At 44.5% G+C, this 12,052-nt stretch overlaps 1 protein-coding gene across 1 annotated transcript in view; it reads right to left on the bottom strand.

Annotated features, from left to right (window-relative positions):
- Positions 1-6: 6 nt before the first annotated feature.
- METAP1 (methionyl aminopeptidase 1) overlaps positions 7-12,052 on the bottom strand; it is a 77,813-nt gene continuing 65,767 nt past the window's right edge. Inside the window, exons 11-12 of the mRNA XM_012641068.1 lie at positions 3,562-3,627; positions 7-1,008 (exon numbers count right to left, since the gene is read on the bottom strand). Coding sequence (XP_012496522.1) covers positions 845-1,008; positions 3,562-3,627 — 230 coding nt within the window. The 3' untranslated portion in view covers positions 7-844. The remainder of the gene's footprint in view (positions 1,009-3,561; positions 3,628-12,052) is intronic.

The raw sequence follows: 12,052 nt of genomic DNA, 5'->3' as shown, positions 1-12,052 counted from the left end.
ATGAAACAGAGAAGGGAACAGAAGGGACTTTTCCTCTCCCGCTTCTGCCCAAGCGCAGGTCTGAAGCCGAGTGTGGTACAGAATTCTCGTGCCCTGCGACAGCCGCCACCACTTGGAGCACGGTCATTTTTTGCAAAACCTAGACTTTTAAAAGCCTGATAACCTTCTTCCAAAGTGAATTTTACCCCGTTCGTTCGCCGACACACACGGAGTGCGCACTGGAGAAAATCTCAGTGCGTGCTGCCCTACGCACAACCGCGAGTGTAGACAATCAGCATGGGGTGGGGGGAGGGGAGGGACAATTCCCGACCAGGAATTCAACCACTGCGCACCGAGCGTCCGCTTACAACAGCACGTCAGCCGGTCCCAGCAGAACCAACGCAGCCCCGGGTCCCGTCGTGTTTGCTAACGACGTGGGTGGAGTTTAAAATGTGCACGTATATATCTCCATATATATCATTTTAAAAATCTGGCGCAACACATATTGCTAAAGTTTCAAGGATTCTCATCTGCAGCGTTCACCTGAAAAGCAGCTGGCTCTTGGCCGGTTCGTGGCAGTGATAGAAGCAACTAGAAGCAGGTTTGGTAAAAGTGCTTGGAGGACAGATGAGGACAGGTGCAGAGAGAGATTGGGGGGGGGGGGCAGAGTTGGGCACCGTTTCCTTTATTCTTCGCAGCTTTCCAGACCCCAGGCGAGGCCCTGAGGACACGCGTCCAACGCTGCAGTCCTTTCTTATCTACGGCCAAAACAAAACAAGTGATAAAAAAGGCTCCTGTCTGTACTCTCGGTGAAATGCACAGTACAGCAAGAAGGTGTCACTGAGACGTGCCATCGTGGGAGAAATTAAAACTGGGACATGAAGTGAGGCCGCGCGTTATCGAGCCGCTGGGTGAGGATCTCGCAGCCCGTGTCCGTGACCAGCAGCGTGTGCTCGAACTGGGCCGACCGCTTCCCGTCCCTCGTCACCGCAGTCCAGCCGTCCGGCCAGGTCTCGTCCTGCCATCCGCCTTAGCAAACAGAAACAGCGTCTTAATCCGATGGCTCAGTTTTCCAAATAAGCTCTCTCAGTAAGGGCATATCAACAAGAACACCAAGCAGGAAATTTACCATTAAGATCCTATTCACACTTCAATTATTTTGGCTCAGGCCTTTCCAACTTCATTTTTGTCTGAGTATCAATAAAGTAATGATGTTTAAACTGCCTCGGGTGTGTTACAACTTCACACTTTTTATATTTCCCAAATATTAAATCGAGACAGAATTTCCAAAATAAAGGCGCTGCATTTCGTTTTAGAAAACGCATTGATCACGCTCACCACACAACTATGAGTAAAAACTTGAATTAATTTAGCTCTTTCCTGGTATAGCTCTGGCATCTGACTAGCTGGTGTATATTGTGCAGGAAATCGCGTAACATTTTTATACTTTTACTGTAGCATTTAATTCCTGATACAATTTCAAAATGACAGGCACACAATCAGATGGTGAGAACAGATTATACTGCGAAATTTTTGTAGACCCCACCCCTGGAACCAGAAAGGAGGAGAACGAGATTGGTACAAGAGGATAAGGAAAGTATTATGTAGCAGAGCGGGCAGGAGGAGTTGCAACTAGAGAAGTAAAGGGACGGCGAAAGCAGCTGCGAGACAATGAATGGACGGTCGGGGAGGGCGCATGGGGGCTCCATGCAGGGAAAGTGGAAAGATGAGGCCCAGAGAATCGGAGGCTCGGGTGGAATGAGAAAGTTCAGCAGTTCTGGATATTACTAGAAAAATACGTCTTTACGGAGCTTTCGGGTTTCAAAATTAGATGTCAAAAAATCAATACGTTCTTCATTTTCAGTAATCTTTAGGTGAAACACAGTACTTTAGGACTCGCCGACTCACACAGACAAATCCCAGCACATAAACTGTGTGTGAAGGAATCTACTTGTACGGTATTAAATCCAGGCTAAAAAGAAAGTACGAGGCAGCTTAAGGAAAGTTAACTCGTGCCTCGTCCAGCGTCTCAAGATGAGTAAATAGATATTTCTCAGCGTAATGACCTTCCCGTAAGTGGGTTTAAGATATCACTACTTTGGTTTTATTGTGATCTGATCAAACAGATTTTTAATGATGTCAAGTCAAACATACTCGGCTACTCTTTTGAGTGAATTTCCCTTTCGATACGAGACTCTGCGTTCCAGAGCTGGGATTTAACCTCAGTTACGCTGCAGAACGTCTGCCGTAAGCTGATGATCGTCTCCACCGGCCCTACAGAAAGTCATCCGATTACTCCTGAGAACACTAATACGCTGCTGCCCTGACAACTGGTTGCACATGATCGGAACTTTATTCTTATTCCACGAGGATGACAAGAACACGACCTTACGTTTGTGCAGTCCTTTAAAGCTGCGGACCGGTCCTGGTGCAGGCCGGTTAGGAACCAGGCCGCACAGCAGGAGGTGAGCAGTGGGCGGGCGGGTGAAGCTTCATCTGTATTTACGGCCCCTCGCCATCTCCCCACCGCCCCCCATCCACGGAGACACTGTCCTCCATGAAACCGGCCCCTGGTGCCAGAAAGGCTGCAGACGACTGCTTTAAAGTATGCAAAGTGGTTAATGTTGATACAATATAAATCATCTCACCTAGTTCTCACTGCAGCCCTGTGTGTTGGCAAGATAGGGGTCACAATTTACGTTACGCAGAAAAGGCAGTAACGAATCAGGTTAAGAAGGCAACCAACCTCTAACGTGGCCCCCAGCGAACCCCACCTCTCCTTAAGTGGAGGCGGGATCGGCGACTCGCTACTGAGAAAGAGAACACGGGAGTCTCTCCCAAGACTGGTTACAGAAAGACTGGATGGACGCAGCGAGGGCACAGGACACACGAGCCCACTGCTGTCACCTCACTTTGAGTCCGTTCCCCGAGAAGAACCAGCAGAAAGCTTGCTCCGATCACTATACTACGCTCACTTTGACAGTCTCGGTCAGGAGCCCTCATTATGACACCAAGTCTTCTGTCACTGCGACAGGCCTGTCACAGGGAGTAACAACAGTAGGGACACACTGGCTACCAGGGTTACGGGTGTCTGTGCCGTGCTTTGCCCCCTACATGACGTCCCACGACCCTGAAGAGGACGACAAACGCTGCCACGCCATCAGCTAAATGACTGGGGCAAGTCACTTCTCCCCTTCTTCAAGGGTTACTTTGCTCCTCGGTACAACGGGAGTCACACCTAACTCAGCAGCGGTGACAACTGAATCCTGTAACTGTGTCTGCCTCAAAGCGGGTGCTCGACGAATGCTTTTTCCCTCCACTGCCCCCGCCCACGTCGAGCAAGAACTTCCACGCAGGCTCGACGTGGCCCCTAACCATCACGATGCGCCCCGACAGCATCTCTGTGACTTTCTTGCCAACCTTAACGTTTTCAGTTCTCCACATGACGGTGAATCCAGTTTGAGAAGGAACAGGGGGTGGGAAAGCAGCAAGAGCAAGCGAGCAGAACAGGTCACTGATCTGATGAACAACCGAAAATACGTAAAATTCCATTAAAGAACATCGCTGCATCTTTTTTCTCACCTTCGCAAATCATTGGCTCAATTGTAAAGACGTGGCCCGACTTCATCACTCCGACTGCTTTATTTTCTGAAATTAAAGAAAAAAAAAATCTCAAAAGATGGCATACCAACAGTGTCTTGTTGAACAGCCAACTCGCGAGAGCACACAACTTCCATTCCCATCGGTGATCCTTAAACTAATTACTTCCTTCCTGATTCCATTCAAGCACATCACCCAACAGACGGGCGGCGCGCTGGCAAACCGCCCACGCTGGGGCCCACACTGTTCTAGGCACATTTCACTCTGCTTGTGTTTTCTCTAGGAAAATATACATATTCGTAGGCTGGATTTGCGACATGATCACCACTTCCATACAAGGAAGAGTGTCACCATTTATAGGATTGGAACCACAATCCCAGAACCAAGCAACGTTCCATTACTCACCCAGGTATGGAAGTTTAAAGGAGAACAAATGGTTTCAGATTATGCCAGAAGTCTCCTACCCTTTTGAGGGTGTATGTATTTTTGTGTATAGGGGCCCCGTCCATAGAAACTACATGATTTTCATAACATTTTATTCACTGTCTTATTTTTCTCTTCAAAAGGAAATAAACCTACCTTTGACAGTAACCTACTTGTTTTAAATGCTGAGGAGACTATTCGATTTGAAAAAAAAAAATTCCATTTCTCCTTCCAAATAATTTTTTACCTCTTTTTTGTCCAAGTTTGCTAATGGGGAGTATTTTTCAGAACCAACATGAGAGACATAATTACGAATTAAAGTATCCAGATTTGCCATTGCCCCAAAAAGGCCATACTTTTTTATAAATAGAGATGGGACTTTTTAGGCAATTTCAGACAAAAATAGAGAAGCAGTTCGAATTTCAAATCAAAAAATAAGAATCAATATACGGGTATCAGCTAAGCGAACGCCCGCGCTGCTCGGCCTGGCCACCAGATGGCAGAGGCACCGGCCTTTCTGGTTCCTTTGTGACGCTGTCAAGATCACCTTTGCTAACGAGTGGCAACGGTGTCCCCCGAGGCCGCGTCTACAAAACTCCACTCGCTCTAGGTCTAGTCTCATCTCACCTACACGTTCGCCTTCCGGCGTCTTTGCGGGTGAGCAGGTACCGCGCTACTTTCCATCGTCTCGGGTACTGCCAGGATACACGTCCTGCAGGTGTCAACTCTGGAGTTTCTCAACAGTTATAAAATCTTAAGGACAAAAAATTTTTTTGACTTTTCATTTCTAATCTCACGAGCTTCCTTTCAAACTGACGTGCAATTTAATACACAAATTGGGAGACGGGATATCAGAAAGGAAACAGCAAGAGTGTCAGCGTGGTGTCGCGAAGACGAAAGGACAAAGGAATCTAGAAGCGTGCTTGGCCACGTGCGGCTACCGAGCGCTTGAGTAAGCGGCCCGCCAGACGGAGGTGGCCCAGCAGCGCAGACACGCTCTGATTTCCAACACTAAAACGGCATGTAATATGTATCTCGGTAATTTTTACGTGGATTAATTTTGAAATGCTAATATTCTGAATGCACTGCGTTAAATACACCATTAAGTTAAATTTCAGCTATTTCTTTTTACCTTTTTAATGCAGCTACTAGAAAATCTGACGTTACATATGTGCCGCGTGGTATACTTCGGCTGGACGGCACTCACACGGAGACTCTAAGTTCCACTAGTGTTTCTGCCACTAAGCCGTCGTTATAGCAGCAAAGTTACAGCTCCGACTCATTCAGACTATTCGAGTTTCAGCTTCTCAGCATATCTCGCTCAACAACAATAGACATTTTCTGTGGGACTGCACTATCGCAGACACTATGCCGGGTACTTTTTAAAAAATCTGTGCCTGCTCTGCTGTCCAGCTCACGTAATTACCGTGCTATGCAGACATTACCGTGCTATGCAGACATAGCTCGTTTTATTGTGCTTCACAGATACCGCACGTCTTTTTTTTTTCTGAACAAAGGTTTGTGGCGACCCTGCACTGAGCAAGTCTATCGGTGAACAGCACATGCTCACTTCATGCCTCTGTGTCTTACTTTGCTAAGTCCACAATATTTCAAACTTTTTCATTATTATTATACCTGTTACGGTGATCTGTAATCAGTAGTCTTTGACGTTACTATTGCTCCTGTTTGGGGGCAACCCGAGCCACGCCCGTAAGATGGCAAACCCAATGGACAAACGTTTTGTATTCTGACTACTCCACCATCAACCTGTCTCCCTCTCCTTGGCCTCCCTACTCCTGGGACACAACAATATTGAAATCAGGCCAACTGATAACCCTGCAGTGGCCTCTAAGTGTTCGAGTGAAATAGAGAGTCATGCATCTCTCACTTTAAATCAAAAGCTAGAAACGATTCTGCGCAGTGAGGAAGGAATGTCAAAAGCTGAGATAGGCCAAAAGCTAGACCTCTTGTGTCAGTGAGCCAAGGAGTGAATGCAAAGAAAAAGTTCTTGAAGGAAATGAAAAGTGATACTTCAGTAAACACAGGAAGGATAAAAAGTGAAACAGCCTTACTGCTGAGATGGAGAAAGTTTGAGTGGTCTGGATGGAAAGAAGATCAGACCAGCCACAACATCCCCTTGGCCAAAACCTAACCCAGAGCAAGGCCCTAAATCTCTCAATTCTATGAGGGCTGAGAGAGGTGAGGAAGCTACAGAAGCCAAGTTTGAAGCTAGCGAAGGTTGGTTCACCAGGTTTAAGGACAGGAGCCATCTCCATAAACTCAAAAGTGAAAGATGAAGCAGCAAGTGCTGATATAGCAACTGTAGCAAATTATCCAGAAGATCTAGCTAAAATAACTGATAAAGGTGGCTCACTAAACAATAGCTTCTAATCTGTTTGTGGATAACACAGCCTTCTGTTAGAAGAAGATACAACCTAGGACTTCCACAGCTAGAGAGAAGTCAATGCCTGGCTTCAAAGGACAGGATGACTTTAGTTAGAGACTAACGCAGCTGGTGACTCTTCAGTTGAAGCCAATGCTCATTTATCATTCCAAAAATCCTAGGGCCCTTAAGAATTATGCTAAGTCTACTCTTCCCATGCTCTAGAAGTGGAACAACAAAGCCTAGATGACAGCACATCTATTTATAGTAAGGTTTACCAAATATTTTAAGCTGACTGTTGAGACCTACCGCTCAGAAAAAAAGACTCCTTTCGAAATATTACTGCTACCTGGCAACGCACCTGGTCACCCAAGAGCTCTAACAGAGATGTACAAGGAGTTGGATGTTGTCTGCATGCCTAACACACTATCCATTCTGCAGCCCACGCATGGATCGAGAAGTAATTTCTGCTTTCAAGTCTTATTATTTCAGAAATACATTTTGTGAGGCCATAGCTGCCACAGACAGCGAGGCCTCTGACGGATCTGGAACAAAGTAAACTGAAAACTTCCTGGAAAGGATTCACTATTCTGGATGCCATTAAAAACATTCGTAACTCATGGAAGGAGGTCAAAATATCAACATGAACAGGAGTCTGGACGAAGTTGATCCCAACCCTCATGTTTGACTTTAAGGGTTTCAAAACTTTAGTGGAGGAAGTAACTGCAGCTGTGGCGGAAGCAGCAGGAGAACTAGAATTAGAAGCAGAGCCTGAAGATGGGACCGAGTAGCTGCCATCTCCTGATAAAATCTGAATGGATGACGAGTTGCTTCTTAGGGATGAGCAAAGGAAGTGGCTTATTGAGATGGATTCTAATCCTGATGAAATGCTGTGAACACTGCTGAAACGACAATAAAAGATTGAGACTAAACTATTGCATAAACCTACTTGATAAAGTAGCTGCAGGGTTTAAGGGGATTGATTCCAATTACTAACATGAAAGAAGTTCCACTGTGGCTAAAATGCTATCGAACAGCATCACGTGCTTCAGAGAAATCTTCCATGAAAGAAGAGTCAGCTGATGTGACCGACCTCGCCGTTGCCTTATTTTAGGAAACTGTCACAGCCACCCCAACTCCCGCCAGCCACCACCAGCAAGATCTTCGCAAGATCCTCCACCAGCAAAAAGATCACCACGCGTTAAAGGTTTGATAGACGATCATTCGCTTTTTTTAGCAATGAAGTATTTTTTATTTAAATACGACTATTTTATTTAAGGTATGTACGTTTTTTTAGACAATGTCACTGCACACTTAACAGACTACAGCATAGTGTAATCACAACTTTTATATGCATTGGGAAACCAAGAAATTCATGAGACTCACTTTATTGCAATATTTCCCCTAATTTACTGCAACGGTCTGGAACCCAACACGTGGTAGCTCCAAGGTGTGCCTGTACGTTCAAATGCGGGATGCGCCCGTCATTACTCCCCAACCATTAACGACTTAAATAAAGAAGCAAATACACTCGCACCTAACAAGGACTTCTCTTACATAGAAGGGGGAAAGTTACACAACAGTTTCCTGGTTCCTCCCTCATTTGGGTTGGGAATATAGAGTTACAAACCAAAGAACAGATTATTTACATTTCAAAAGGTATCTCCGCCATACAAAAAATCCCTCAGCCGTTTCTTTTCACACTTCCCTGAAGTGATCACAGCGTATTTTGACTTACATGAACCCGATTTACACTTGACTCTTCACAAACATATCAAATATATAAAAATGAAGTATACCTGGTCCTTGCTTCTTTTTTCAGAATTGTGTCTGGCATCTAATTAAATGCTTTGATAGGAAACTCGGGCAGCGTCTCTTGTACATCGGGGGCACGATATTTTGCTAACACCACCGTCGCCCAGATCCCTTCCCACCATAATGCTACTGTCTTCAGTCGGTCAGTCTCTGTCTGTCTGTCCCTCTCTCATCCATCTCTAAACCCAAGTTTGTTGCCTCTGCAAGGGGACTCTTCTCATTCCCTCCCCTGCACTTTCTCTTATACAAACACTCAGACGTGCACCGCTGTAAGCACAATAGCTACTTCCATTCTTTGAAAGGGAACAGACATTCAGGCGATTACGGGACTTATCGCGAAGGAATGAAGTGTTACCTGTTTCTGTTGCTAGCTTTTACTTCAAGCATGAGTCACAGCTTAAAGACCAGGTTGGTGCAAAAGTAACTGCGGTTTTAGCACTGTTGAAATTTGCTGTTTCATACTGGGATACATTCTTAAATAAATGTGGTTACGTTATACACCATTTTAATGTGCACTTCTTGCTTTATGTTTTTTTGCTAATGACTTATTACTTGGGGTTATTTATTTTAGACTATGGAAATGATGTCAGACAAAAAGCAAATGTGAGCAATTTTCTTTTTTTTTAATTTATTTTCTTTTTTAAAATTTCAGAATATTATGAGGGTGCAAACCTTTTGGTTACATATATATATTGCCTATGCATCGGCCAAGCCAGAGCTACAAACATGCCCGTCCCCCAGAAAGTGCGCTCTGCACCCATTAGTTATGAATTTACCCAACTCTTCCACGCCCCTCCCACCTGCCCAGCACCCAACGAATACTACTTCCGTGTGAGCACCTAAGCGTTGACCAGTTAGTACCAATTTGACGGTGAGTGTATGTGGTGATTGTTTTTCCATTCTTGTGATACTTCACTTAGAAGAACGGGCTCTAGCTCCACCCAGGATGATACAAGAGGTGCTAGTTCACCATTGTTTTTTATGGTTGAGAAGTATTCCATGGTATACATATAACATATTTTATTAATCCACTCATGTATTCGTGGGCATTTGGGTTGTCTACACATCTTTGCAACTGTGAATTGTGTTGCCACAGACATTTGTGTGCAGATGTCTTTACTATGAAATGACTTTTTTCCTTTGAGTAGATGCCTAGTAGTGGGACTGCTGGATCAAATGGTAAGTTCTATTTTTAGTTCTTTGAGATATTTTTCAAATTACTTTCCACAGGGGTTGTGCTAATCTGCAGTCCCACCAGCAGTGTGTGATTGTTCCTCTCTCTCCACATCCACGCCTACATGTGTTGTTTTGGGACTTTTTGATAAAACCCATTCTCACTGGAGTTAAGTGGTATCTCATTGTGGTTTTGATTTGCATTTCCCTGATGATTGGAGATGTTGAGCTCTTTTTTTATACATTTGCTGGCCATTATTCTGTCTTCTTTTGCAAAGTTTCCGTTCATGTCCTTTGACTTTTTAATGGGGTTGTTGGATTTTTTCTTAATTTTCTATATGGATTCTAGTTTTCAGCCCTTTACCGGATGTGTAGCATGCATATATTTTCTCCCATTCAGTAGGTTGTCTATTCGCTCTAATGACAGTTTCCGTGGCTGTGCAGCTTTCTAATTTGATCAGGTCCCATTCATTTATTTTTGTTGCTGCTGTGATTGCTTTGGGGGTCTTCTTCATAAATTCTTTGCTTGGACCGATGTCTGTAAGAGTTTTTCCAAATTTTCTTCTAGAATTCTTAAGGTTTCATATCTTACGTTTAAGTCTATTATCCATTGTGAGTTGATTTTTGTGAGAGTTGAGAAGTTGGGATCCAGTTTCAATCTTCTGCAGGTGGCTATCCAACTTTCCCAGCACCATTTATTGAACAGAGATTCTTTTCCCCAGGTATGTATATTTCTGTCTCCTTATTGTCAGTGTATATTTTGTCCCTGTTATCTCTAAAATTGATCACATCCTAGGCCACAAAACAGAGCTCAACAAATTTTAAAAAATAGAAATTATACCGTGTATCTTCTCAGACCATAGTGGAATAAAATTACAGATCAATTCCAACAGAAACACTCGCCTCCACACACAGTCATGGAAATTAAACAATCCATTGCTGAATGACTACTGGGTCAAGGAGAAGATCCAGATGGAAATCTAAAGATTCTCCAAAATAAATGATAACAGGGACACAAGTTACCGAGCGATTTTCTTATTCAAGTTCAAAAATGGGTCATAAAGCAGCAGAGACAACTCGCAACAACACATTTGGCCCAGGAACTGCTAATGAATGTACAGTGCAGTCAGTGGTGGTTCAAGATTGCAAAGGACACAAGAGTTTTGATGATGAGGAGCGCAGTGGCCGGCCATCGGAAGTTGACAACGAGCAATTTAGAGCAATCATTGAAGCTGATCCTCTTACAACTACACGAGAAATTGGCAAAGAACTCAACATCGACCGCTCTATGGCTGTTCAGCATTTGAAGCAAATTGGAAAGGTGAAAAAGCTTGGTAAGTGGGTGCCTCATGAGCCGACCGAAAATCAAATAAAACATCATTTTGAAGTGTCATCTTCTCTTACTGTACGCAAAAACAATGAACCATTTCTTGATCAGATTGTGCCAGGCGACAAAAAGCAGATTTTATATAGCAAACTGCGATGACCAGCTCAGTGGCTGGACCGAGAAGCAGCTGCAAAGCACTTTCCGAAGCCGAACTTGCACCAAAGAAAGGTCACGGTCACTGTTTGGTGGTCTGTCGCCTGTCTGATCCACTCCAGCTTTCTGAATCCCAGTGAAACCATTACATCTGCGAAGTGTGCTCAGCAAATTGATGAGATGCTCCGAAAACCGCAACGCCTGCAGCCGGCATCGGTCAACAGAAAGGGCCCGATTCTTCTCCACAACGACGCCCGACTGCACACCTGACCGCACGTCGCACAACCAACGCTTCCAAAGTTGAACGAACTGGGCTACAAAGTTTTGCCTCATCAGCCATACTCACGGGACCTCTCGCCAACACTTCCTCAAGCATCTCGGTAACTTTTTGCAGGGAAAATGCTTCCACAACCAACAGGATGCAGAAAATGCTTTCCAAGACTTTTTCAAATCACAAAGCACAGACTTTTAGGCTACAGAAATAAACTTATTTCTCGTTGGCAAAAATGTGTTGATTGTAATGGTTCCTATTTTGATTAATAAAGACATGTTTGAGCCTAGTTATGATAATTTTAAATTCACGGTCTGAAACCACAATTACTTTTGCACCAACCTTAATAAAAAGAGTCATGTGATCTGCTACTAAATGCTTTTTTTTTTTTTTTTTTTTTTTTTTTTTTTTTTTTGAGACAGAGTCTCACTGTGTTGCCCGGGCTAGAGTGAGTGCCATGGCGTCATCCTAGCTCACAGCAACCTCAAACTCCTGGGCTCAAGCGATCCTCCTGCCTCAGCCTCCCGAGTAGCTGGGACTACAGGCATGCGCCACCATGTCCGGCTAATTTTTTCTACATATTTTTAGTTGTCCGATTAATTTCTTTCTATTTTTAGTAGAGACGGGGTCTCGCTCTTGCTCAGGCTGGTCTCGAACTCCTGAGCTCAAACAATCTGCCCGCCTCGGCCTCCCAGAGAGCTAGGATTACAGGCTTGAGCCACCACGCCCGGCCCACCTGGAATGCTTTTTCTCACCCCCTCCACCAAACCAAAATCTCAGCCATTCTTTAGTTCCCCACAGGCCCCAGTGCCAAGTTTCTTCGGTCCTTACTCACAGGCATCAAGTACAGGAGGAAAGACCGACTCCAGACAGCCAGACAGAATCCAGGTACCGACGCTAGCTCTGGCATTTAATCACTAGTTTGGGG

The sequence above is a fragment of the Propithecus coquereli genome, unplaced genomic scaffold, assembly GCF_000956105.1.
Source record: "Propithecus coquereli isolate 6110/MARCELLA unplaced genomic scaffold, Pcoq_1.0 Scaffold161, whole genome shotgun sequence".
In the NCBI taxonomy this organism is placed as follows: Eukaryota; Metazoa; Chordata; class Mammalia; order Primates; family Indriidae; genus Propithecus; species Propithecus coquereli.
Note: the sequence above shows the minus strand (reverse complement) of the source record. Positions and strands in the feature narration are given on the sequence as shown.